The 24,487-nt window shown below is 48.5% G+C and overlaps 1 protein-coding gene across 10 annotated transcripts in view; it reads left to right on the top strand.

Annotated features, from left to right (window-relative positions):
* The window catches only part of CAPS2 (calcyphosine 2), a 1,666,464-nt gene that overhangs the window by 189,963 nt on the left and 1,452,014 nt on the right, over positions 1 to 24,487 (top strand). For all 10 annotated transcript variants that reach the window (XM_069629404.1, XM_069629399.1, XM_069629401.1 and 7 more), the window contains exon 3: positions 8,538 to 8,620. In XM_069629404.1, coding sequence (XP_069485505.1) covers positions 8,555 to 8,620 — 66 coding nt within the window. In that variant the 5' untranslated portion in view covers positions 8,538 to 8,554. The remainder of the gene's footprint in view (positions 1 to 8,537; positions 8,621 to 24,487) is intronic.

Below are 24,487 nucleotides of genomic sequence, written 5' to 3'. Positions count from 1 at the left end.
GGATAAAGCCAGTGGGAATGACTCCCTTCCCCGGCATCTCTAGCACAACTCCCAGTTTGCGAACAGAGATTGACTCCCTTCTCCTGGTATTTCTTGGTACAGTTCACAACAAGGCCACAGAGAATGACACCTTTCCCCTAGCATCATTAGAGTGTGTCCCAAGACCGTTAGCCCTTTCCCCAGGAGAATGACTCCCTTCTCCTGGTGTCTTAAAAATTCTTTCTCACAATCTTCAGCTTGATGTACACTTTGCCACTATGTTTTGGTGTTAGCAAAGTCCCAAATCCTTCTTTGTTGATCACTCAGCTTAGTGTCACCACTGCATCGAGGAAGTTCTACTTGCTTGCTAGTTCCCTTTTGTTGGGGTCCCAGAACCTTCTCTGGGGGTCAGTGGGCTTGTTAATGCCACTGCAACAAGGAAGCTCTCCTTGGATGCTTCGTTTCCAACAGTTGGGTTCTCCGACCCGTTTCTGGTGGCCAGTGGGCTTATTGCTACCACTGCGATGAGGAAGCTGTCCTTGGATGCTTATTTTACAATCCTTGGGGCTCTGACCCATCTATGGTGGTTAGTGGACTTGTTGCCACTGCAATGAAGAAACCCTCCATGGATGCTTGGTTTTGTACTGGTTGGGGTCTTCGACCCATCTCTGGTGGTTAGTGGGCTTATTGTCACCACTGCAATGAGGAAACTCTCTTTGGATGCTGGGTATGCAAGTGTTGGGGTCCCCGTCCCATCTATCTTCCACCCCTGAGTGCCCTCCGGTTCTCTCGCACCTCCTGTTACCATCTGAGGAATTTCCATAAGCCACTGGGACTGGGGTTCCTCTCTCCAATGCACCAGGCTTTTCTTTCTGCTTTTCACAGCACCGCAGCAGCTCCATGCTCTAGTATGCTGTTCAGCTCTTCCCTCCTGCTTCGCGTTCAGGTCTACATCAGCTGGACCCACAGAGAACTTCTTCACCGCTTCGCTGGCGTCCTCCACTCTTCTCTGGTCTGCCCACAGCGTTTTAAACTCCTTCTGGTTTCTGCACCTGTTGCCTCTCCCAGCTGGGTTTGACAATAAGGTAAGTCCTTCTTCCATGTTTATATGAGTTTTCCTCTTTGGAGAATTACAAGTGTCTTTTGTCTGTTTTACTGAGGCAATCTCTGTGCCTCCTCATGGCTCCCTCGTTCTGGTACTACTGGACCATAACAAGTTCAATATAGCATCGGAGTACAGTAAGGCCTATCTGGTATGCTGGATGATGGGGGTTATTAAGGTGGTTGTGGCCCAGAATATACATCCTCATCCCCAAGAGGGGAGCCCTGCCCGGGAAGGACCTCCTGCATGTTACCACCCCTAGGTGGAATATTGGTTAGCAGTCGCACCACCCTAGCCTTACAGGGAAGGGCTTTCCCATGTGGAGAATTGACGTTATTCAAAGATTTGTCACAGGTCTGTTACAAATTACGTTCAAAAATATATATTCTTCTGCATTAACAATTTAAGTATAAGTGAAGAGAATAAGGTACACTCCGCACTGGAGCACAAACAACCACAGGCATTTTATGGCCTTGTAGTATAGCGGTTTAGGCAGGGCTGCTCACATTAGTGGCAGGGCCAAGGCTGATTTGCAGACAATGGTATGGAAGGCTGACCAGAGCAATGCTGGTAGGTATGATGGATTTGGAGACTTGCATCCATCCTTTTTTAGTTTTGCCTACTAGGTGTAAGCCAGAACTCTTGCATTGGAACACAGATAGGATGGAGACAGGATGTGAGGGGGGAAACGCATCCTACGGGCGTGTTTGGCCATTTAATTACATTACTACCAACTAAATGCCCCCTCACTGCCAAAATGTACGCTTCGGGAACTCTTTGAACAAGCTTTATCACAAAGTAACATCAATCTATGTGCTGTATAGGACATGCCAGTGTTACATCTAAGCATTTTGCTTAGTGTTTATTTACTTAATTGCCTCTGTAAATGAGCTGCTGGTGTGATAAAGGTGTCTGTCTGTCTGTCTGTCTGTCTGTCTGTCTGTCTTCAGCCAGCTGATTTTGTAAGCAATATCTGCATCAATGCGTTTGTTCCTTGCACGAGAGTCCTGTCTAGAGCACACAATCGCAAAGCCAGCAGTTTTGCATTGTGTATAGTTATTAGATAGACATTTACCAGGCAATTACATCACATGCCCAGGTACTTGCACTGTTCCTATCTTAAGGCCAGGTGATACCCTTGTGGCAGTAACTGGTAAAAGCCTATCCATGTCTAATGAAAAGCCTACGCTGTTGGCTTTGGCAATGCATGTTTATTTCAGTTTGTCTCCCGAAGTGAAAGTGTATACTCCCAGATGTGGGTGTTTCATTTGCTATGCCTAGGGAATTAAGCTGCACCCCACCGAGTTGGTCCAACAAGACCTTACCTGAAAATGACAAGGCTAGGATGGCACGTATGGACCAGTTTCAGATCATCTTTTCATGAGTACTTGCCAGTCGAGTTCCAACCTAAATAGAATATATCTTTGTCAGTGTGGAAGCCTAGCCTGATTTGGCAGAAACTTTCATGATTCAAACTGATTATAACTGAATTGATAACCTCATACTATTTGAGTAACTTAACATAACAGAGTTTGTGGTTCTTGTTTGGAAAGTATGATGTAAATTCTGCTGGCTGGGTGTTTAGGCAATGTCGGAAATGGAGCGTATTTGCTGTGGGACCCCACCAGTGATGGGGAGGGGAGCAGGTTGGGAGGATTGACCACACCCAAAATAAACATTTGCCTATCAGAAGATTAATCATGAACACCTGGAAAATAACACAAGAGAGGAACGTTTTTCTTTCCTGTCTCTGCATAGTATAAAAGGTGTACATCTTTTAAAACTAAATACTATTTAAATATTTCCTAAAGAGTGCAATCGGAGGTGGATTTAACATTTGGACAAGGGTCAAATGCCCCTGCCCCTTATCTGCCTCTCTCCCCTCAAACACAACCAGCCAGGGCTGCACAGGCCCTTCTAGTGAGGTCTTATCTTTTTAATGGGTCTCAGATGCAGATATTTACAACAGGACGTGATTAGAGATGAGAAAGCTTAACCAGCAGTTAACATTGCTGTGGCACTTTTTTCTTAAAATTATATACGTTGTGATTGTTGGGTGATTAGAAATTAAGGGGACGCAGAACAAGCTGTGTGAAACAATTACCTTGTCATGCATAAGTTCAAAACCCTCTGCATTGTCCACAAGGCCTTCTGGGGCCTGGGGCCACAATACCTTCAACTCTCTCTTCCTAAATATCTGCCTTCACGAGCCCTTCGCTCATCCGTCTCCAACTCTCTCATGGTCAGCCGCTTCTCGAAGCAACGAGCTGGGGGCAGATCTCTCTCCGCAGCAGGGGCCTCCCTCTGGAACAGCCTTCCTGCCTCCCTGAAACTTGAGGAGAACCATCTCCGGTTCCGGAAGCACCTCAAAACCTTCCTCTTCGCTTCTGCCTTCTCTCTCCCTCTCCCCTGCTAAACCTGCTTAACTCCCCTTCGAAGTCTGCACTTAACCTGCATCTGGGCCACTCTGTGACCTCGGCCCAGGGCCCAGCCACTCTCCACTTGCACTGCCTCCCTGGCTCCCCCTGCACTTCGGGACTGTCACTGCATCCCTACAGCCGCCTTCCCAGCACTTGCTCTGCACTTACCTCGCACTTGCCACCAGCTGGCCCTTTTATTTATTATTTATTATTTTATTACGCTACTTACCCTGTATTGCACTTTCCCCCCCACCTCCTCCCCCTACACTTCTCCTTTTCCCATTACCTCTGCACTTGCGCGATCTGAATGACACCTGGCCTAGTAGGATCGTTTGTCTGTCTTCCCCTTGTTTCCCCCGCTCCCTGCCTCGTTGCGCCTTGAAACACTCGTGTATAGGTGCGTTACAAATACCATATCATATCATATCATTTGATTTCACTTTGTCTCTTATGAAACTTTGTGTAGGTTCTCATTATTTTTTGTGATGGAGCTTGTAGGATTCCATTCAGGATGAGGAAAATAAAGCTATAATCGTAGGGGCTCATTGTCCAAGTCAAACCAAGTGGAAAAAGTGGTGCTGAAAGCATATATCGCCACTTTTTATGCAGTGCAGGATTTGTTATGATTTGGCAGGCGAAGTTGGAGAGCAGATTGGACTTAACAAGTTTGCCTGCTCGTACAGGTCCCCCTGTCGAATCCGATTGGTTTTCCACTAGCATGTATTTTTATGTTGATAGAAAACCAATGGATTCCTATGGAATCTGCCTGACCTTTACACCCTGGTAAAAGCAGGCAGATTAAAAAAGAAAACATTATGGATGGCTCCCACAATCGGTAATTGTGGGAGGGATTTACACTTTTCAAGACACGTAGTGGAAAAGTGAAGATCAGAGGCGATATTTACCAGCGTTTTTTGCTTTACTTTACCAGTACTTGGTGGAAACAATTAAAATTGCATGGGAGGGGCCCTTTTGCAAACACTTGCAACAGGAGTGGGCCCGTCTGTGCAATTTGATTCAAAACTAAATGACTCCCTTACTCCTGTTCATCAACACATTTCCACAATGATGTATATACATTGTCAGGTTGGTTTATCATGTGGCTTTTTAAAGTGTATGTATACAATTGAGTAGTATTTTAGGTATTCAAAACCAAACTTCAACACATATTTGTACCAACCTGAGCATGGAAGATGCATGGTCAAGTATCTAAATTTCAAGCTAGGCTCACATTCTGGCTTTACCACTTAACCAAAGTGTGTGACCCTGGCCAAATCATGTAATCACACTGTCCCTTACCTGCCAAAATCAGTTGCCTTTAGAAGTGATTCAGTTCACAGCATAAGCTATTTCAAAAAAGCCTTGGTCATGGTTTAATAAATTGGCCGCGCATGTTTCAGAACCTGCCAAGAACACACGCCTTTCTTTGAAAATATCAGGCAACATTATTGAACAAAATTGTGAAATTCAATAGCAAATCAAAGTAAACACATCAAACAAAATACCATCATGGACAATTGCATATTATAACCAGTATATGTTATGTTATGTTACTTTGCATTTATATAGCGCCTTATGTATCATTGGTATGAACTCAAAGCGCTGGTTGGTTGAATGACCTCGGAAACCGTAGTTCAAGTCAGTTGAGAGAGAGAGTCATAACGTGCGTGGGTGCACCGGATATGTGTGCAGCCGGTGTGGCACTTGCATGATAGCTGCTTCTTAGGGGTAGGTGTGGTGGTTGAGAGGTCAGGAATATGTGTTCATTCTGGAGGGTTGACACCCAGACTCATTTCTGGCTGCGTAAGGCCTGAGGAGACACTTAGGCTAGCAGTGTGTGCTCAGCTAGCTGTGTTTAATTAGTATGATGAGGAGTATGTGGCGTGTGTTAGTATGAGAACAGCTATACCGAATGTGTCATAGTATCGCTGTGTTCTAGTTGAGTGGTGGTGTAGGAGAGAGTAAGCATGGTAGTGTGATATGGTGGTTTTCAGTAAGGCGCTTGAGATTGAGTGCTCATTTGTACCATCTATTCTATCCGTTTTATTCACTCTGTCCGTTCATTCCACTTCGTCTGTCCATATATTTCGTCTGGTTCATCATTTAATGTACTAGTCTTTCCATCCATTCTATCATTCAAACCTTCATCCACATAAGCTACTCCATCCAATCCGTTGATCCATTTCATCCTTCCCAACTGTTCAGTGTGTTCCACCCTTCCTATTCATTTGATCCGCTCCATGTGTTCTACTCACTTCATCAGTTCCATCCACTCCATCCGTTCCATCCACTCCATCCGTTCCATCCACTCTTTCAGTTCCATCCACCCCTTCTGTTCCATCCGCTCCATTTGTTTCATCAACTCAATCTGTAATGTCTACTGTATCTGTTTCATGTACTGCATCCGTTCCATCCATTTGATTCGTTCCATTTGTTAAAACTACTCAACTTTCCATCTGTTCAATCAGCTCGTTCGTCTCATCCGATCGATCTCTTCCATCCGTTCCATCGACTCCTACCGTTCCCTCGACTCCTTCTGTTCCATCCATTCCTTCCGATCCACTCCTACATTCCATCTACTCCGTTCGATCCATCTACTCCATCCGATCCACCCACTCCATCCGTTCCACCCACTCCATCCTTCCATCCACTCTGCGTGTTTCGTCTGTTCCATTCGCTCTGCCCGCCAATATGTCTACTCCGTTCCATCTGATTCATCTGCTCCATCCGTTCATTTGACAAGTAGACTTATTCCAACTAGCTCTATGTTCCATCTTTTGCATTCACTTTATCCGCTCGATTCACTCAGTGCGTTCCATCTGTTCTATCCATTCTGTCCAACTAATCTGTTCCATCTACTCCCTCTGCTCAATTCAATCATCCTTTCCATCCATTTCATTCCTTTATCTACTTTATCTATCCACTCCGTCCTTTCCACGTGTTCGATCTACTCTTCTATTTCGTTTACTTCGTCCGTTCTTTATATTTCATCTGTTCGTTATATTTTTATTCCCTCTTCTTCTGTTCCATCCTATTCTTCTTCCATTCCATCCACTTCTTCCGGTTCATTCATTTAATTCCGGTTCCATCCATTTCATTCGGTTCCATCCACGTCATCCGTTCTATCAATTTCATCCGTTCCATCCACTTTATCCGTTCCATCCACTTCAAACAATATGTACCAGACAATGATGTATAGGGACATGACAGGGGAGTAAGGGCCCCTCTTCCCTGCCAAGCCCCACCGGGAGCGATGCTAGGAGACTGTAAACCCCTCAGCTTAAACTGTCTATCTCCTGATCCCACTCCCCGAACCCTGGCTCTCTCTCCTGCATGCTAGCACTCCCTCATTTACTGAACTCAATTAAAATGTTCTGCAAAAATGCAAGAACAAAATAAAATGTGCTTAGAAATGTCATTTTGTAAGCACAAAATATCCTATTTCTTGCTTCAGTATTCTGGAACGGGGATCTGTCTTTTACAACAAGATGACGGGACCACACTCGCCTGCTCTGGGGCCTGCTGGGAGTAAACCGTGTTCAGGATGGCATTGTTGAGTGCATACCCTCTGAGAAGGAACAAAGACTGGAGGCCTTGCTGCTCAGCCCTCGCAGAGGAGGAGGAAGCATTACCCTTGATTTTCCACATTCAGGCCAAGAAAGAAATGCATTGCTTAATTTGTGGGGGTGTTTGCCAGGGCTCAGCCCCAGCACTTATTTTTGAGCCCTGGCACTTATTGTCTCAGACTCACTTTAATTATGAAGTGGTGATAGTCAATGCATCCATCAACCACAATGAGCAGGTGCGAGCTGTAGTGTAACCCCAAATATGTCGACACTGTGGGGAGCACCTATGGGTGGTGGTAGCAGTGGTGGGGAACTGCCCACCCAGCAGTGTCACAGGAATGCTAGATCATATTTGTGCCCTGGCATTTATTTGTTTTAAAAAGTAAGCACTGAAGACATGATGTGGGTTTTTGGGGTGGGTGGGCGTGGAGGTAAATGGGAATGGTGGTCAGGGGTACCTGACCTGATGGGAGATTACTGCAGGGTGAAAGATGAAGGAAAAGTGAACATAATAGAAAGGGAAGAGCAGATGGCAATGGAAGATGGGTACATTGATGTTGAAACACTATTTTCCTTGTTTCTGTTTTGCTCTGTAATGTTTCTATAGAGCGATGCAAATGTATTTGCCCGATCTAGGAAGGCATTTTTTGCCGGAAATCTGGATTAATGCCAGCACATTGTTCAGGGTACTCGTAGACCCAAACCCAATGGAAATTGAGCCCCCCTGATCACAAACCTGGCTCCCAGATGAAAATTCCTGGTGCCGGTCCTGGTGCAACGTTTGATGGCAAGGCACAAATAAAATGAGCTCAGAGTTATCAGGAGGAGGTGTTGAGGGCAGGGAGGGGCAGGAACTGGGTTGGAATGGCCATTGTATTACCATGGCCATGGGCAGTCAATGGGTGGGCAAATAACTAAACACCACCTACAGGCTGTGTCTCTCTCTGTCATTCCTCCCAGTTTGTAAAGCAATAGATTCGGCTAATAATAGCGCACATTAAAAAGTGACTAAGACAGTAGTCTCTGAAGGAGCTTGACGGCCGTGTTGGGGATGGAATACAAATCCTTTAGTAAGCCCATATAGGTATCTGTTTATCTAAATATGGTATATTATATTCTTAACAATGCTGCCAGGCTGTTCAATATGGCAATGTCTTAGTCCTTCTTTTAAATGAAGAAATCTTCTGTGCACCCATCTCTGATCCCGTTTGAATTTTGCTTGGCTAATCATAGAGAAATGGATTTGGCGGGTACTGAGCAGCAAACGAAGGTAAGATGCATGTGAGGAGAGGGCAACTGCTGCAAAATGAGAACGTGAGTTTGTATCATTAACAGAAGTCTGCATTCCCCCTTATCCGATTCTCTAATCTTAGATAAATTGTCTACATTGCTGTGTTCGGGTTGCTACAAAAAAAAAGTATGGTGGAATTTGAAAGAAAATATGATTATTATTTTCTCTTTTTTTCTAAGTTTGGAATCTTGAAGGAATGGATTTGGAGATCAAAGGCGTATCGTCCTCTCATAGAATTCAAGCACAGACGAAGCTTGCCAAGGTGTGTGCCATGAAGAGTCAAATTTAATGTGTAGTGATTGGTTTTTGGTAGTTGTATTTGTATCCATATATTTGGATTGCGTAGATTAGGCCAAGTCTTCAAACTGTGCTCTGTGACCAATGGGTACACCGTACAAGCAAACAGTGTTTTAAAGCATCATTTTCACAGAATCTAAACGGCCAGGGCGCTATGCTAAAATGTAATGCGTTTTTGATGCTCTGAAGCTGATGAAGGTATATATTCCTTAGAATTGCATTTGTCGGGGTACAGTGACAGAAGACAGTGACCTACCCTTTAAGTTGTATTTGTGAAAGGCATTTAGTAAGACCAATCTAAGAGCACATGTTGAAATGCATCCAATGGTTGCCAATTTGATGAATGACCCTTAGTGATCTAAAAGGGATTTTGAGTCTGTATTTATTTGCATTTCATCACAATAGAAAACAATAAATGTTACTATTAATGTTAATCATTGCAGTGCCTCAATCTCAAACATTTAATTAATATAAATGGCATAACACCCTCTCTCCCACTCTCCCCATTTTAACCTACCCAGAACCAAACTCCATTGCATGTTTATATTGTCTTCCCTTTTGGTTAGGGTTCACACATTGATCCTGTTCACCTATTTTCTTTTATTTACTTTGTATTTTTTTATTTGTGGTTACTCAACATTTGACTTTTCACAAAAAATATTTCAAGAAACACATAAAAAGGATAAATCGGTTCATCAATACAATCATTAAAATCACATTTACGTTCACTTAAATTCTTCTAATAGAGATGACGGAAGAAAAAGGAAGAAAAGAGGAGTAAAAAGAACACAAAAGAAATCAAATTAGCAGAATGTATCCAATGCAAATCTAAGCGTAAAAATGATTTCACTTTTCTAGTAAAACATTTATCATACCCCAATAGTGGATTACATTTTTTCCAAGAACCGCAGAACTTCCAAGGATAAAAAGATTTCTCTTCCTTTCCATTCAATTCCAGAATTCCTCTAAATCAAGCCAATCAATATGGTGGACAAAGCCGGAGAATTGAGCGACCCTCTGCTGTCTAGTACCCATACAGGTTATAAATAAATATTTCACATTTTGGCGGACATCCAAGTCGCAAAGATTACACAATCCATCCACCTGAGGGCCTTTGTTCCTGATTCTGAGCAAATCACGAGTGACATATAGATTAATGCTAAACCTTGGGCAGTTCATCCTCCACTTTGGATTTGGAAACTTCCTGAGGTAAGGTGATAGGTAGCTCGGGATTTATCGGAAACTGGGAAATCCTCATAACTTTTCATGTTTACCAGCGAGGCCCTAGTTGCAATCCAATCAGTCAGCCCGATCAACTTTTTTATCTTAAGTGGATTTTCCACCCACTCTTTTTCTGTTGACTGGCATTTTTTTTTTTTTTACTTTTGTTTATTGGCAGAAAGTTAAGACAGGCACAGCACAGATTACATAGAAATAAGCTAGCAACATAACATCACACAAGGCAGTACAACATGACTAAATTCAACATCTCAGGTTGGGGACGGTGGATGTCTTGGAGAGGCGCAAAAAGAAAAAAGGAAGGAGAGTCACACTGCACATGGCGTGTTGGGCTGTACTGGTGGGGGAGTCGACCTCCATTCCATTTCGTCTCTATTGTTCAGGTAGCTACAGAATTCTGACCACACGTTTTTGGGGCGTGATGAGATTGGTAGGGATCCAATATATTCTTCTTCGCACATTTGTATCCAGGTAAGGGCTTCAGCCACATCATGAGGGTGGGGGAATTATGACGCTTCCAGCATTGCAATATACATCTTTTGGCAACGATGGCACTTACATTTAAAAATGTTGAAATTTTCCTTACATTTTCCCCATCCCAGATACCAAACAGGGCAAGTGGGTCCATATCCACCAGGGAACCAATTATTTCGGAGAGCGCCTCCGTCACAACCACCCAGAACATGTTTAGCGCAGCGCAGGACCAGAACATGTGTATGTGATCTGCCTCACTGGATTTGCATTTAGGGCATGTATGAGTCGGGGTGCGTGTGAATTTCGCTACTCTGTACGGTGTGTAATAGAGCCTGTTGAGGAGTTTGAATTGTATGCAGCGGAATCTGGCGCTAAGGGAGACTTTGCGCGTGTGTGCGCACATTTTGCCCCACATTTCATCAGTTATTGCCGTTTCAAGCTCCCCAGCCCATGCTTCACGTTGTTTGAGAGACTTGTCCACTGTTTTCTCCAGCTGCATTTTGTACAAATTGGATATTATGCCCTTGGCGCCTGCAGAGTTTGCTATACATTGGAGTTCGGGTGAGTCTGGGGGTTCGTCTGGGTATGAGGGCCACATAGCTCGTACCGCTGTTCTAAGCCTGTAGTACTGTAACATCTCGAGCGGAGAGTTGGAGTGTTCTGGTCGCCATGTTTGAGGGGTAACAAATGTACCATCGGGGAAGGGCTTGATAGCCCAGATTTTCCCAGTGTTGCAAGAGGTGTTGGTCGTGTGTGGGGGGGGAGTCCGGGAAATTGCCATATGGGAAGCCACTTATAGTATGGCTGTTGCTCTTGCTCGGGGCGCAGGATACCATTCCAAACCCTGATCGTGGTGGCCACTGGGTCTGCCTGGGCGTCTGTTTGGAATGTGCGGTGCAGTAATAAGGTCATGATGTTGGTCCCAGCCCCCGCCAGTTTCTCAAGTTTTACATGCGGGCGGATTCTGGAACATGTACCAATGAGAGGCGTGTTGGGCCTGTGCCACGTTCCAATACAGATGGAGGTCTGGGGCTGTGAGCCCCCCTTTATCATAGGGTAAAGTCATGTGTTGCCACTTCTTGCGGACCGAACCAGAGTGCCAGAGAAATTGGGCGCACTCAGAGTAGAGCCTCTTAAAGTATTGCATCCCAGGCCTGACTGGTACGTTAGTGAAGATGTAAAGGAGCTTGGGGACCACTATCATCTTTATTAGAGAGAGTCTACCCGCAAGGGATAGCGGTAGATTGCGCCATTTGGAGAACTTGGGCACAACGAGCTGAGCCATAGCCTCGTAGTTGTCCGCTAGTAAGGAAGGTTTGGTTGGTGACACCTGCACCCCGAGATACCTGATACCACCCGGGAACCAGTGTAGGTGGTACTCACATGCCGGTTTTTTAGTTGCCATAGTAAGAGGGAAGATTTCAGATTTAGATTAGTTGATTGTGAAACCGGAGTACGTGCCTATTTTGGTAATGTCGCGGATGATCGGGTCCAGATATGTGGAGGGGTTTCTGATATAGTGAGATGATTTCCGGCGTGTCCAGTAACCGAATGCCTTTATTGATGTGACGCCCTCTTACATGGTCAAGCATGGGTTCGATAGCGAGCTCAAAAAGGATGGGGGAGAATGGGCAACACTGGCGAGTACCACAGTGTAGCGTGAAGGGAGAGGAGGGAACAGAGTTTACAAGGACCCTGGCAAGTGGACCCGTGCATAAGTGTATTATTTAAGAGATCATACTTGGCACCACTCCCATTTTCTCCAGCACGGCCCATAGGTATTGCCATGAGACCATATCAAAAGCTTTTTGGGCATCTAGTGTTATTTCCACTGCGTCAGCGTTCGGGTCAATTCTGGACATCACATTAAATAGGTGGCGGATGTTAAGTGCCGTGGATCGACCGGGAACAAATCCACTCTGGTCCGCATGAACCATATGGGCCATGAATGGGAGAAACCTGTTTGCGATTATCTTGGCAAAGATTTTCAGGCAGTGTTAATAAGGGATAGGGGCCTGTAGGACCCGTACTCATCTGGGGATTTCCCAGGTTTGGGGAGGACTGTTATTAAGTCTTCCCTTAAGGAGGGGGGGGGGGATGTTTAATCGAAGTGATCCGCCACAGACCCCGTGTAGAGCAGGCGCCAATATGGCCACGTGCTCCTGGTAGAACTCAGAGGTGAGCACATCTGGGCCAGGAGCCTTGTTTTTGGGAAGGTCTGATATCACCTGGACTATCTCATCCAAGGTGAACGGTGTGTCAAGTCGCTCCCTGGTGTCCTGGGAGATAAGGGTCATAGGAATGCTTTCCAGCAGGTCATCCAAGTCCTGGGCTGAGTGTTTAGGCTGGGGACCGTATAGATCGGCATAAAAGCTGGCGAATGTGTCTAGAATGAACAGGTCTGACCAGTGCCTCAGCCCATTTTTGTCTATAATGCTATCAATTCGGGTCTTACCACCCTCCGCTCGCACCAGCCTGGCCAGGGTTCTACCCGGTCTGTCTCCCTCCCCATATTTACGGGCAGCAACAGGGCGAGCATAGTATTGCACCTCACTCGAGGCATGTGACTCAAACTGTTCCAGTTCTGTTCTGATCTTAGCTAGGGTTACTGGAGTCGGTGTGGAGAGGTACTCCTGTTCTAGGGCTTTAAGCTTAGTTTCAGAATTGTTTAGGGCTTGCCTTATAGATTTCAGGACTCCAGCTTCACTAGAGATGCACATCCCTCTGATGTAAACCTTAAATGCCTCCCATCTGATCCCTTCAGGTGTGTCGGGCGCTCTGTTATTTTCAAAGAATGTGGTTATGTCCACTAGGATCTCGGCTTTGAAGACAATGTCAAATAGGGCGGCGGATTTAAAGTGCCAGGTGTGTCGTGATGACTTTGTGTTTCCGAGTTGGATCTGTAGGAGCACAGGGGAGTGGTCAGATAGCGTGTGTGCGAGGATCCTGACATCTAAGACCCTACCCACAAAGTTGCCAGACAAGAGGAACAGATCTATTCTTGAGGAGCTGTCATGGACCGTTGAATAGAAAGTATAGACCCTTTCATGGGGGTGGAGCGTTCTCCATATATCATGTAAATTCAGAGAATGCATGTGTATGAGGAGTCGCTTGACCGCTCGAGTTGTGGCTCTGCGAGTGGTCGTTGTTCTGTCTAGGACATTATCAAGTATCAGATTCATGTCCCCCCCCCATATGATGGGGACGTCTAGATATCTCATAAGAATGGTGGTCACATTGTCAAAAAACTCGGGGGAGTCGGTATTGGGCGCCTATAAGATGACCAGCAAGCATTCCTCGTGAGCCAGAGTGCAGTGTAGAATCACATATCTGCCTTCTGTGTCGATGTGGGATGTGTGGAGTATGAAGTTTACCGACTTATGGATAAGGGTCAGAACTCCCCTAGCCTGAGTGGAGTATTGGGTACAGTATCTGTTGAGACCCCAGGTTTGTGCTACGTTAGATGATAAGTGTTTCAGAGCGTGTGTCTCCTGTAATAGGAGGACCTTGACCCCGTGCCTTTGTGCATAAGCCACAATCCTGCGAGACTTTGTGAAATTTGTCAGCCCCCGAACATTCCATGTCATCATTTTGATCGCCATATAGATAACTTACGGGACATCCCAAGCAAAGGATCTGCCTCTGACAAATGCCATGTGTGCTGCAATGGCATAAGAGTGCCTCCCTTTAGAACCGGTCTCAACCTTCCCGCCATTTTGAATATAACCTACCCCAACTTCTTCACCCCCCACCCTCACCGCCCTGCACCAACTAGCAGCGTGTAGATACCCACCCCTAAAGTAAACAACTGCGTGCCATCCCCAACTCGGCAACGCCTGGGAAATCGCCCAACCGGGGCTAAAACACAAACATTTAGACTCAGAGAGTATTGCAGCTGCAGTGTACAAGTTTCGATAATACAACATAAATCTGAAGATCAGCTGATGAAAGTAAGGTTGCAAAGCGAGGATATGCATAATTAAGGGTATCAAGGTCATAGATAGAATTGCCGTGGACCAGTACATGACGGCGGAACCTGGTCCACGGTGCACAGGCCCCATGCGTGGCATTGTCAGGAAGCCCCCTCCCCCCCCAGGGAGCAGTGTTCCCAATATATTAGTGTAGGGCCACGGAGGGCTCGCAGTGGGACAATGAGGGGGGCACCTAGACACACGGGGGGGGGAGTCAATGGTCAGCCCACCGCAGCCAATGGGGGTTCACAAGAGGAGTCCATTCGTCTGGTACTAGTCGTTGTCCATCGGTTCCTCAAAGGGATCTGCCAGTGGGATCTGCGCTTCAATGAACTTAACAGCCTCGTCAGGGACCGTGAAGAAGTAGAGCTTGTTGCGATGGGTGAATTTTAGGCGGGCAGGGAAAAGCATTGCATACTCGATTTTCCTATCTCTACCCCAACAAATTGGCATCTCTCCATCTGCACCCCCACCGAGAAATCAGGGAAGATCCTGATTATTTGCGAATCCAGCCTTAATTCCCCTTTCTCCCAGGCCAATCGGAGTATGTGGTCCCTGTCCTTGTAACTAAGCAGTTTTGCTATTATTGGTCTGGTGAAATCTCCCGATTTAGGCCGAGGTGCCAATGAGCAATGAGCTCTTTCAACCGTGAAGAATGGTGAGAGATCAGGGTCGTCTAGGAGGTCTTTGAGTTTTTCGACTGCAAGCTCCATGCGCCGCTTAAGCGCAGATTCAGGAACCCCAATTATGCAAATGTTTTTTCTAGATGACCTCGATTTGAGTTTGTCGCATTTAGCTTTGATCTGTTACATGTTTCGGAGAAGCTCTGAAACTGTGTTGTGTAGGGTATGCACATTGTCCTCGTTAGTTCCCATCCTCTGCTCCGCTTCGGTAATACTGGCCCCATGTTGGTCAAGCTTAGCCCTTAAAGAAACCACATTCGCATTGATGTCATCCAGCTTTTCATGAAAGGCTGCAAAGTTTTTTGGCCATGGATTCCATCATTGCGGTTGCCTTCCTCCTGCGCCGCAGAAGATGCCTGGTCCGCCCTAGGCGCCGCCTTGGTAAATTAGTCTATGGCGCCCACCTTGCTAGCGCCTCGCGCTCTGTTGGACATTGCTGCAGAGGGGAGCAGCGACCGACTCGGTGGGGTAGGTTTTGGACAGAGGCTGGGACCTCGCAGAGGGGATGATAGGAGGTCAGTGGTAGCAGCGTATAGGTAGATCGCGCTCAGTGGCACTGGTGTTGTCACAGCCTGATAGAGGGGGCTGGTATGTGACAGGGCGCTGATGAGGAAGCAGAAGTGGTCAGCACATAACCTGGTGGCCTGTACAGTACTGAGTCTCGCTGGGGCCTCGCAGCGGCCACTGGCATCGCAGGTTGAGCAAGCTGGGGGAGGGCCGGAAAGTTCAGTGTGAATAGTGTCACTTTGGAGTATGCCTGGGCTCGCAAGGCGATGAGCCGTTAGTGAGGCAGGTAGGGTTCCTCCCTGGATTAAACGGGTGACACTGTCCTCATCTACGTGCTTTGAAAGAGTAAGGTGCTTCCCCCTTAATTAGCACCCTGAGAGTCCCAGAGTCGTGGTGTGAGACTCCCCGTGCGTGAATATGTGGAGCCACTGGGGTGGCCAAGGAGTGATAGGCAAGCAAGTTTCAGCACGTGGACCGCAGGGCCTCACAGTCACCGTGGGCACAGAGAGTTGGGCGGGGGGGGGAAGCAGAGCGGGCTTATGTTCCGGCAGTCTCACTGGGTGTAGAACTGGTAGCGGGGAGAGTAGAGGGCCCCAGCAGGATGAAGCCAAGTGGTGTATTTCAGCTGGCAGCACCCACCTCGCAGCCTTTTGGGTGGCTAACCCGTATGTTCCTGGCGCAAATCAGCACATCTTGAGGGCAACGGTCCACCCAGTGGGGTCCAGTCCTGACCCGAGGCCAGTGATGTCTGGGGGCCACGGCTAGCCGTAGGTCGGTGTCGCAATCTTTACATATGAGGGCTGCGCAACGGCCCAGTATTCTGCAGCCCAGTCCAGGAGCAACCGGGGGGGGGGGCAGAGTCAGCTTGCAAGCAGCCGTGGGGGGGCAGCTCCCCGTCCTGCGGCCGCTGTCAGCCTTCAGGTGGTGGGTCTGTTAGGTAGGGAGAGCAGGCCCGCCGGTGTCCCCGGGCCAGCGAGCGAGTCAGCCGCGGCCCCGCAATGCAGTCCAGGCGGCCCCCGATTTCACAGGCCGGGGCGGGGGGCCGCATACGTGTGTATATGGGCGCAGGGGGCTCCTGCTCGGCACACGCTCGCTGGACCGGATCTGCGCCCCGCTCGGCCAGTCAGCCACCGGTCCAGCAGCACCAGGCAGGCCAGGAGCACGTCCGCGGCTGGGGCGCCGGGTGTCCCAGGATCGCGCACCAGCCGGCGCAATCAAGAACGGTGTTCACTAGGCTCTGAGCACCGCAGGTAGACCGCAGGTTGCGGCGCCCGGGTAAACCAACACGGCAGCGCCTCCGGGCGGGGGAGCTCCAACAGCGAGAGCGGCCGCGCAAGGAGGCAGGGCACGGCCAGAGGCCCAGGCGTCTGATTCACAGGCTGCAGGTTCCGATCTCACTCCAGATTTCGGCCACAGAGAGAGGAGAGTAGCAGCAGCAGATTTGTGGCAGCACCGTTGGGGGATGACGAGAATTAGCGCCGATGCACAGGAGAATCTGGTGGGCAAGAACGGAGCTCACAAACTAGGCAGCCATATTCCTTGGCTGCTCAACAGTGCCCCCCAGTTGACTGGCATTTTGATAACATCACTACATCTTTTAAAACATTTTTTAACAACTTTTTTTAAAACCGGTTGCAGCAGGTTACATGTTTAATTTCATACATTAGAGATAGCATTTATGTCAATTCAGTATCCCCTCTCCCTTCGCCCTGTTTCAGGATGTGGGTACTTCTCCCCCTTCCCCCCCCCCTCCTCAGGCCCCCCCTTCCTCTCTGGAGTCCTGTGGGCATTCTTAGGACCGTAGAGTAAGAGTAATTCCAGAACCGGGGCCCAGCAGTTTGTGAAGCAGTGCCACCAGCCTTCTTTTGCTGTTGTGACCTTCTCGGCCCCCAGAATGTCCCAGACCTTAGTCCACCATAGTGAGAGCAGAGGGCCCTCACAGGATTTCCATTTGCGGGCGAGTGAGATCTAAGCTACCAATAAGAGGTGCGTGATCAGCTTTGCGGTTGATCCCGATCTTGGATAGCAGTCTGGCTATGAGGTGAGCGATAAAGCTATCATTTGAAGGATTTCTTCCCAGAAGGACTGTGTCACCGACACTTCCACCACATGTGGAAGTATGATCCTCGGGCTCTGCATTGTCTCCAACAATTGTGGTCCAGTGAGCTATTGAAATGATGTAGGTGGTCTGACGGGTAGTACCCTCTGTAGAGCAATTTGAGTGCCCCTTCTCTATTGGTGACACATCGCGAGGCAGAATTGCTTCTGGTCCATTTGTCCACCCATTTTTGGTCGTCAATGCTGTGCCGTAGGTCTGCTTCCCACCGGGCCATATATGCTGGTCGGACCACTAGCATGTCGTCTTGTAAGAGTTTGTAAAGTTTCGTAATGTGCCCTCTCCGTGGGCCTTCTTGTAGTGAGTTCAAGGGGGTGGAGCCCCCTAGTGGCTCTTTGTTTGATCAGCGGTCACGAGATCCAGTGGCGCAGCTGCACATATGTGAATTTATCCGCTTCTGATCAGTTGAAGCGGGATTTGCATTCTGTGAAGGTTAAGGGGGATCCATTCTCGAAAAGCTGAGTGTTCAGAGGCCTCCTTCGGTCCAGTTCAGGAAATTGATCACCTGTAGCCCTGGCGTAAAGTCTGGGTTGCAGAGTACCAGGGAGAGTGGGCCCAAACCTCTGGGAATACTTTTCCTTTGTAGGGTGGTGTCCCACATTTTTATGGTGGTCTTGTCTGCGTGCTGATCTTGAGGTGTATAGCAGCGCGCTGAGTGGAATCAGGCTTTTGGTTTGTTCGCACTTTACCCACTTTGGGGGACTTGTCGTATCAGCCCAAACCAAAGAGTTTGTTAATTGGGCTGCTACATAGTAGTTGTGGAGGTTCGGTACCCCCCATTCTGCCCCACTTGGCCACTCCTGTCATCACTCTCTGCGGGATCCGGGGTTTTGCCCCCTTTCCATATGAATCGAAGGATTTGTTTTTGTAGCTGAAGGTGGGGTTTCAGGGGACTTCCACTGGGAGGGGGGGGGAACATAGGTACAGGAATATTGGTAATAGGTTAATTTTGCATGCTGTGTCTCTGCCCAGGAGTGACCCTGGTTTTCCCATTTATTGAAGTCCGCTTTCAGATCGCTGTAAAAACGGGGGAAGTTTACTGCATATAACTTTTTGGGGTCTGCTGCAATGTGCACTCCTAGGTATTTCGTTGCCGACGTGCTGCATTTCAGTGGGCATATGGGCAATAGGCAGTTTACTGTCTCCTTAGTGACGTTCACTCCTAATGCTTCTGATTTAGAATAGTTGATGGAAAAGCCTGCAACCCGTTCAAAGGTATTCAGTTCCGCCATGCCTGTGGGTAGCGTACTTGGGCTATCGGTGAGTGACGGCATCACATCGTCCGCGTAGAGGGACACCTTGTATTGTTCCCCCTTTAGCGCCATTCCCTCAATCATGTTGCTGTTGCAGATTATCTGGGCAAAGGTTTCCATAATTAGGGCAAAGATTAGTGGAGAAAGTGGGCACCCTTGTCTCGTCCGACAGGTAAGAGGGATCATAGCTGAGATCTTTTTATTTACTCTCAGGGCTGTCTTGGGGGTCCTTGTAGTTAGTCAGTAGCATGGTGTGAAAGTTGGGACCGAAATGAAAGGCTTGGAGCGTGAGAAGCATGAACGACCAGGCGATCCAGTCAAAAGCTTTGGTTGCGTCTAGGGTGAGCAACGCCAGGCCTTGGTGTTCCGTTTATGCAATTTCTATGAGGTTCAGGGCTCGGCGAATGTTGTCTCCCGTGCTTCTCCCTGCAATAAAACCTGTCTGGTCAGAGTTAATGAGTGCAGGGAGAACCTGTGCTGGCCTATTCGCCAGAATTTTGGAGTAGATATTTGCATCGATGTTGAGGAGCGAGATGGGTTGATATGAGGCGCATTCTCTCGGGTCCTTTCCCGGCTTTAACAGCATGATAGTGGTGGATTCCTGCATGAATGGGATTACTGTGTCTTTCCCGAAAGGGGTTCAGAAGCTCTGTTAGTGGGCCTGTTAGAAGGGTTCTGAAGAGTTTGTAAAACTTAGGTGAGAATCCGTCTGCCCCGGTGCTCTGAGTTTTAGAGATTTTGTTACTGAATCCACTTCCACGATGGTGATAGGGAGCTCTAAGTTTTTCCTGTCGGCCTCTGATAACTGAGGGAGGGTGGCTTCTGCAATATATTGCTCCTGTAGTCTTGGGTGCCGTGGGGTGGCAGTTATGGTGTCGATAACATATGAGGTCGCCAGCTGCAACTTGGTTTCTTCTGCATATTGGGAGGCCCCTCTCCATCTTTCCGGCCTGTTATCTGGTTCTGACGGCGGGATTTAGCTAATTTCCAGACCAGGAACTTGTTGGCTTTATTACCATGGGCATAGTAACCTTGTTTAGTCTTTATAAATGCTTGGCCTGTTTGTTCTGCATAGTGGGCCTCTAACTTGGTGCTGGCAATTCGCAGGGCGCAGGCTGCTTTTGGCAACCATCCTTTATATTTCGCTTCTGCAAGGGCTATATATTTTTCCAGTTGCTCTTTCAGCTGGGCTCAGCGCTTTTTATATGCCACCGCCTGGGCTATAAGCTCCCCTCTAATGACTGCCTTCATCGCTTCCCATCTCGTGGCTGTCCAGGTGGGCCCAATTGGATTTTCCTTAAAGTACTTCTGGATGGCTTTGAACAGGGTATCTTGCAGTGCTATATCCTGTTACCTCGGGTCATAGAGGGTCCATTGCGGTCTTGGAGGTGGGGGTGGTCTGGGTTGTGAATGCGAGCTGTCGGTGTCACTGGGGCATGGTCGGAGAGAACCCTCGTGCCTATCAGCACTTCGTCTGTGAAGGAGAGCAGTTGGGGACTGGCCAGCAGCAGGTTTATGCGAGAGGAGGTGTGGTACACGTGTGAAAAAAAGAGAAGTCTAGACATTGGGTGAAGGACCCCCCTGGTGTCGACCACCCCCAGGGATTTGCAGTGTCGACATAGGCCCATCGCTGTTCTAAAGTCTCTCTTGGGAGGGTGGCTGGGATGCTGTTAAAGTCTCCTCCTAGTACTGTTTGGCCCTCCAGGAAAGGGAGCAAGGCAGTTTCTAACTCAATGAAGAATCTTTCCAGGTTTTCGTTGGGGGCGTAAACTGAAATGAAGGTGTACAACTGGCCAAATTACTCCCCTTTCACTGCTATGTAGCTGCCCTCTGGGTTTTGCAGCGTTTCGTGTTCCGTGAATGGGATGCCTCGAGCTATCAGGATAGCTGCGCTGCCCTTCTTGGTGTGGCATGTCGCTAGGAATTGCTTCGGGAAGGTCCTGTTTTGTAGGCGTGGGAGGTCTACTTTGGTCAGGTGCGTTTCCTGTAGGAAAACCACTGAGCTGTTCAGATCATGCAGGCGTCGAAGAGTTGGGGGAGTTGAGGCCTCTAATATTAAGGATCATAAAGCAAAGCTTCTGATGTGGAGGAAAGTCTTCCTGCTGGGGCGTCTCAGCTCTTGGGGATGGTGGAGTCAGGGGTTGACTGCTTTCAACTGCCATTTGGAGCTTTGGGCTTTCTGCCTGTCTGCTGTGCCCGGGGTTTTAACATTTGTGAACCAATGGTGAGTGTCACCAGGTAACAAAGGAATATATGAAAAACCAAGTTCATACTGGGCCTCTGGGCCCTTGAGCCTGCAAGAGTATCTTCTCTCATGGCTGGGGTGAACCGTGGGAATCCCAAGCCTCCACGTTGCTTTATGGGGAGTCGAGTTGCTTTCCTGCAGGGTGGGCCCGGCAGTCCCCCTTGCAAGGGAGATAAGCCTCTCATGTTCCTTTTGGGGAGTGTGTGGTTTCCCCCCCCCTTTTTCGGCTTCATCCAAGCATTCCGGCTAGGTTTCGGGGCTTCAATCGCCCCCTCATTGGGGGATGGTTTCCTAAGGTCTTCATCAGGGGTTGATGCTTCCCCCCCATGATGCCGCCTGCTTCCTCGAGGTAGCTGATCACTCAAGAGTGGCCTTCGAACGTACACTGTGTAGGGTTGCCGGGAACATCCAGTGGTATTTAATCTTCTGGTCTTGAAGGAAGGTTGCGAGTGGTCTGAGGGCTCTGTGTCTCTGGACTGTGGTTGTCGCTAGGTCCTGGTAAACCTGTAGTCGGGACCCCTGAAAGGTCAACTCTCCCTGCGATGGGCTGGCCCTCATTTCTTGTTTCGTCAGGAAAAAGTTCACCCGGGTGATGACGTCTGGCGGCTCCGATGTGGGCGGCCCCCTCTGGCTCTCAGCCTATGCGTCCGGTTCAAAAGGAGCATTGCTTTATCGCAATCAGGAAGGAGGGCCTGGAGGAAATTGTTCACATAGGTTTGTAGGGCCTGGATCCGGAATAGACAGTGGCACCCATCTAATCGGAATGTTGTTCCTGCAGGCCCTGTTTTACAGGTCCTCCTGCCTGTGCATCGTGTCTTACTTTTTCCCTTCTAGAATCTGGAGTTTGCTTCACAGGTCCGCTTGCTGGGCTGTGTGGTCTAGGGGCTGGTTTTCAGTTTCGCTGATTCTATGCTCTAATTCCCCCATGCGGTTGTCCAGTCCCTCAACTTTGTTAGAGACCTCAACCATGCAGTTCCGGAATTCAGCTTTGATGTCTGCTAGGAGGGTCTGGATGTCCCCCCTAGGGGCCCTTTGGCTATGGGCATCTCTGGGGAGTAAGTGGGGAGGTGTTCAGGCCTCAGGTTTCTTGCCTTTTTCTTGGGCTTGCAGCATGGTAGCAATGTCCATCGCCTTGTGTGATTTTTGGTGCTTAGACATCGTTCCCTGCGGGGCGGAGACAAGGCCCTGAAGCCTGAGCTGTGGGTGCGATGGCAGTGTAGGCGGGTTCCCCTCCTTGTCTCTGTTTTGCTTCAGTTTGTGTGGGCCCTGAGCCAAGCAGGGGGGCGGGGGGGGAGTAAACTGACTCCTTGTGTAAGCTATTGCGACGCAGAGGTGGTCTGCTGCCTCTTGTGGCTTTTGGCAGGTGGGGGTCACTAGCTTGCTGGTGCAGGCAATGGGCTGCACCACCGCAGCCTACGTGAGCTTATAGGCCCTTAAAGGGCTACCTGCAGGGGCCTGTTGCTGTAGAGTAGGGGCTGGGTTGCGGCCTCCTCGCCGTTGTGTCCCCAGGAGGCAGTGGGTTGTCCTGTGGGCAGCAGTTTATCTAATGCTGCTGGTGAGGGATCCCAGCAGTGGGGTGCAATCTCAGGCCCAGTTCAGGCCATCACCATTGCTGTGGGGCTGGGGATGAAGGCAATGCTTATTTGCTGCTGGCAAGGCGGCGCATGGAGAGGTGAGCGCAGGGAAGGGGTGTTATAACTCACAGTTCGGTGAGTGCTCCATCAAGCGGCCACTCACCAGGCCCGCAGTCCCCACCGGGCCACTACCGCACTGGATACAGGACCCTCCGCCGCACCTTGGATGCTGGCGCAGGTTCGCCCGTCAACGGCTCCAGAGGCAGCCGATTGCCCTCTCTTTCTCCGGCCGCTCACTTTGTGTGCACTGGTTAGTGCTGGGCCAACGGGGCGCGGGGGTGCCCCCGCTGTTAGTATTATGTTCGTATGGGAAGCTTGTACGATAAATATCGTGGGACGATAAATATCGTGGGCTGATAATAGAAAATGGTCCGGAATTTGTCTTGTTAAAGCCAAGATAGTTCCGCTATTCAGACTAGGTTGATTCTGAGTTGGGTCCAGTCTCTTCAGCCTTATTCTGGGTAAGGAGAAGGGGCTTGCTTCCTTCAGGGCTGGTAGATCTCTCGCCTCTGTCTGAGTCTCATTTAAAGTTGGCAAACCATTTGGACCAGGAGGTGATGTATCGTCCGTCTCGATGTTTATAGTAACACCATAAAGCTGCCCTTGCAATTTAGTTGGAATAATTTGATTGAGAGCTATGATGCTCGTATTGTAATACAGAGGTTTTCCGCTCATGGCCCAACTTTGCAATTTCTTTAAGAAAGATTGGGGACAGACATGGGAGTGGCTTGGTCACTTCATTTAAGTTTTCCGTTTGTAGACCCACGCTGATTTTAATAACAGTGGGTTCGTCCAGGTTTTTTGACAGTTGGTGAATTTCACTTCCCAAGGCTGGGCTGATACCATCCTGATCTTCGTTTGTGTTCAGTTGAAGAGCGACCGAGGCATTGGGAGCATCTGGTAAGACCTTGCTTGTTGCTTTATTTAGGGTATTTAAAAATTGTCTTTTCCCTGATTTGTTTTGCTTCATGGATTTTTTATTCTTCGATTTCTGAGGCTGAGGCTACAGCACTTCCTTGGAAGTTATTTTTTCTTTTTTGGCATCCCCCTGTTTCTTCCGTTTAGTTTTTTCTTTGTTCCTTCCCTACAGGCCGATTCCATATTAGGTGTGGATACAGACAGTGCAGCCTCAGGCCTGCAAGTAGCCAGTACATGTAGGGTCATATTGGTTTCTGCATCGGTCTCAATCTCTTCCGAAGGACTGGTTTCTTTGGACCCCTTTTTCTGAGTTTCCAGAATGGCCTCACCTGACTGGGCGAGCCTTATAAATTCCTGTCATGACCACTGCCTCCAAGGTGTCAGACCTAGCCCAACATCCTTGGAAGCAGGGTCATGACCCTTATTCCAGGCACAAGCCGGCCCCCGTAGGGGCCTTTTGGACCTTGTCCTGGCGCCAGCGGCGCCAGGCTCATGCTCATAAAGGGACCCAGTCCCGGCACTGGAAGCCCCGGGCTCATATAAAAAAGATTGGTGCTTGGGTGGACTTACCTCCTGCAGACCATGCTGCCTTCCTACCTGCAGGATGAACTCTTCATCCAATCCTGCTGGGACTACTTTAACTGCTGGGTGGGGCCAGCACCACTCCCAAGAATTACATACTGGAACTCTTTTCTTACCTCTGAAAGCTGTGGAAGAAGACGCCTAAGCACTACTGAAGGCTATTTAAACCACACCCGATTGGTTTCACGTGCTTCGCGTTATTCTGCAATA

Source organism: Ambystoma mexicanum, chromosome 12 (genome assembly GCF_040938575.1).
Source record: "Ambystoma mexicanum isolate Mex_15411 chromosome 12, UKY_AmexF1_1, whole genome shotgun sequence".
In the NCBI taxonomy this organism is placed as follows: Eukaryota; Metazoa; Chordata; class Amphibia; order Caudata; family Ambystomatidae; genus Ambystoma; species Ambystoma mexicanum.
The sequence above is the reverse complement of the archived record's forward strand: the minus strand, read 5'-3'. Positions and strand labels throughout refer to the sequence as shown.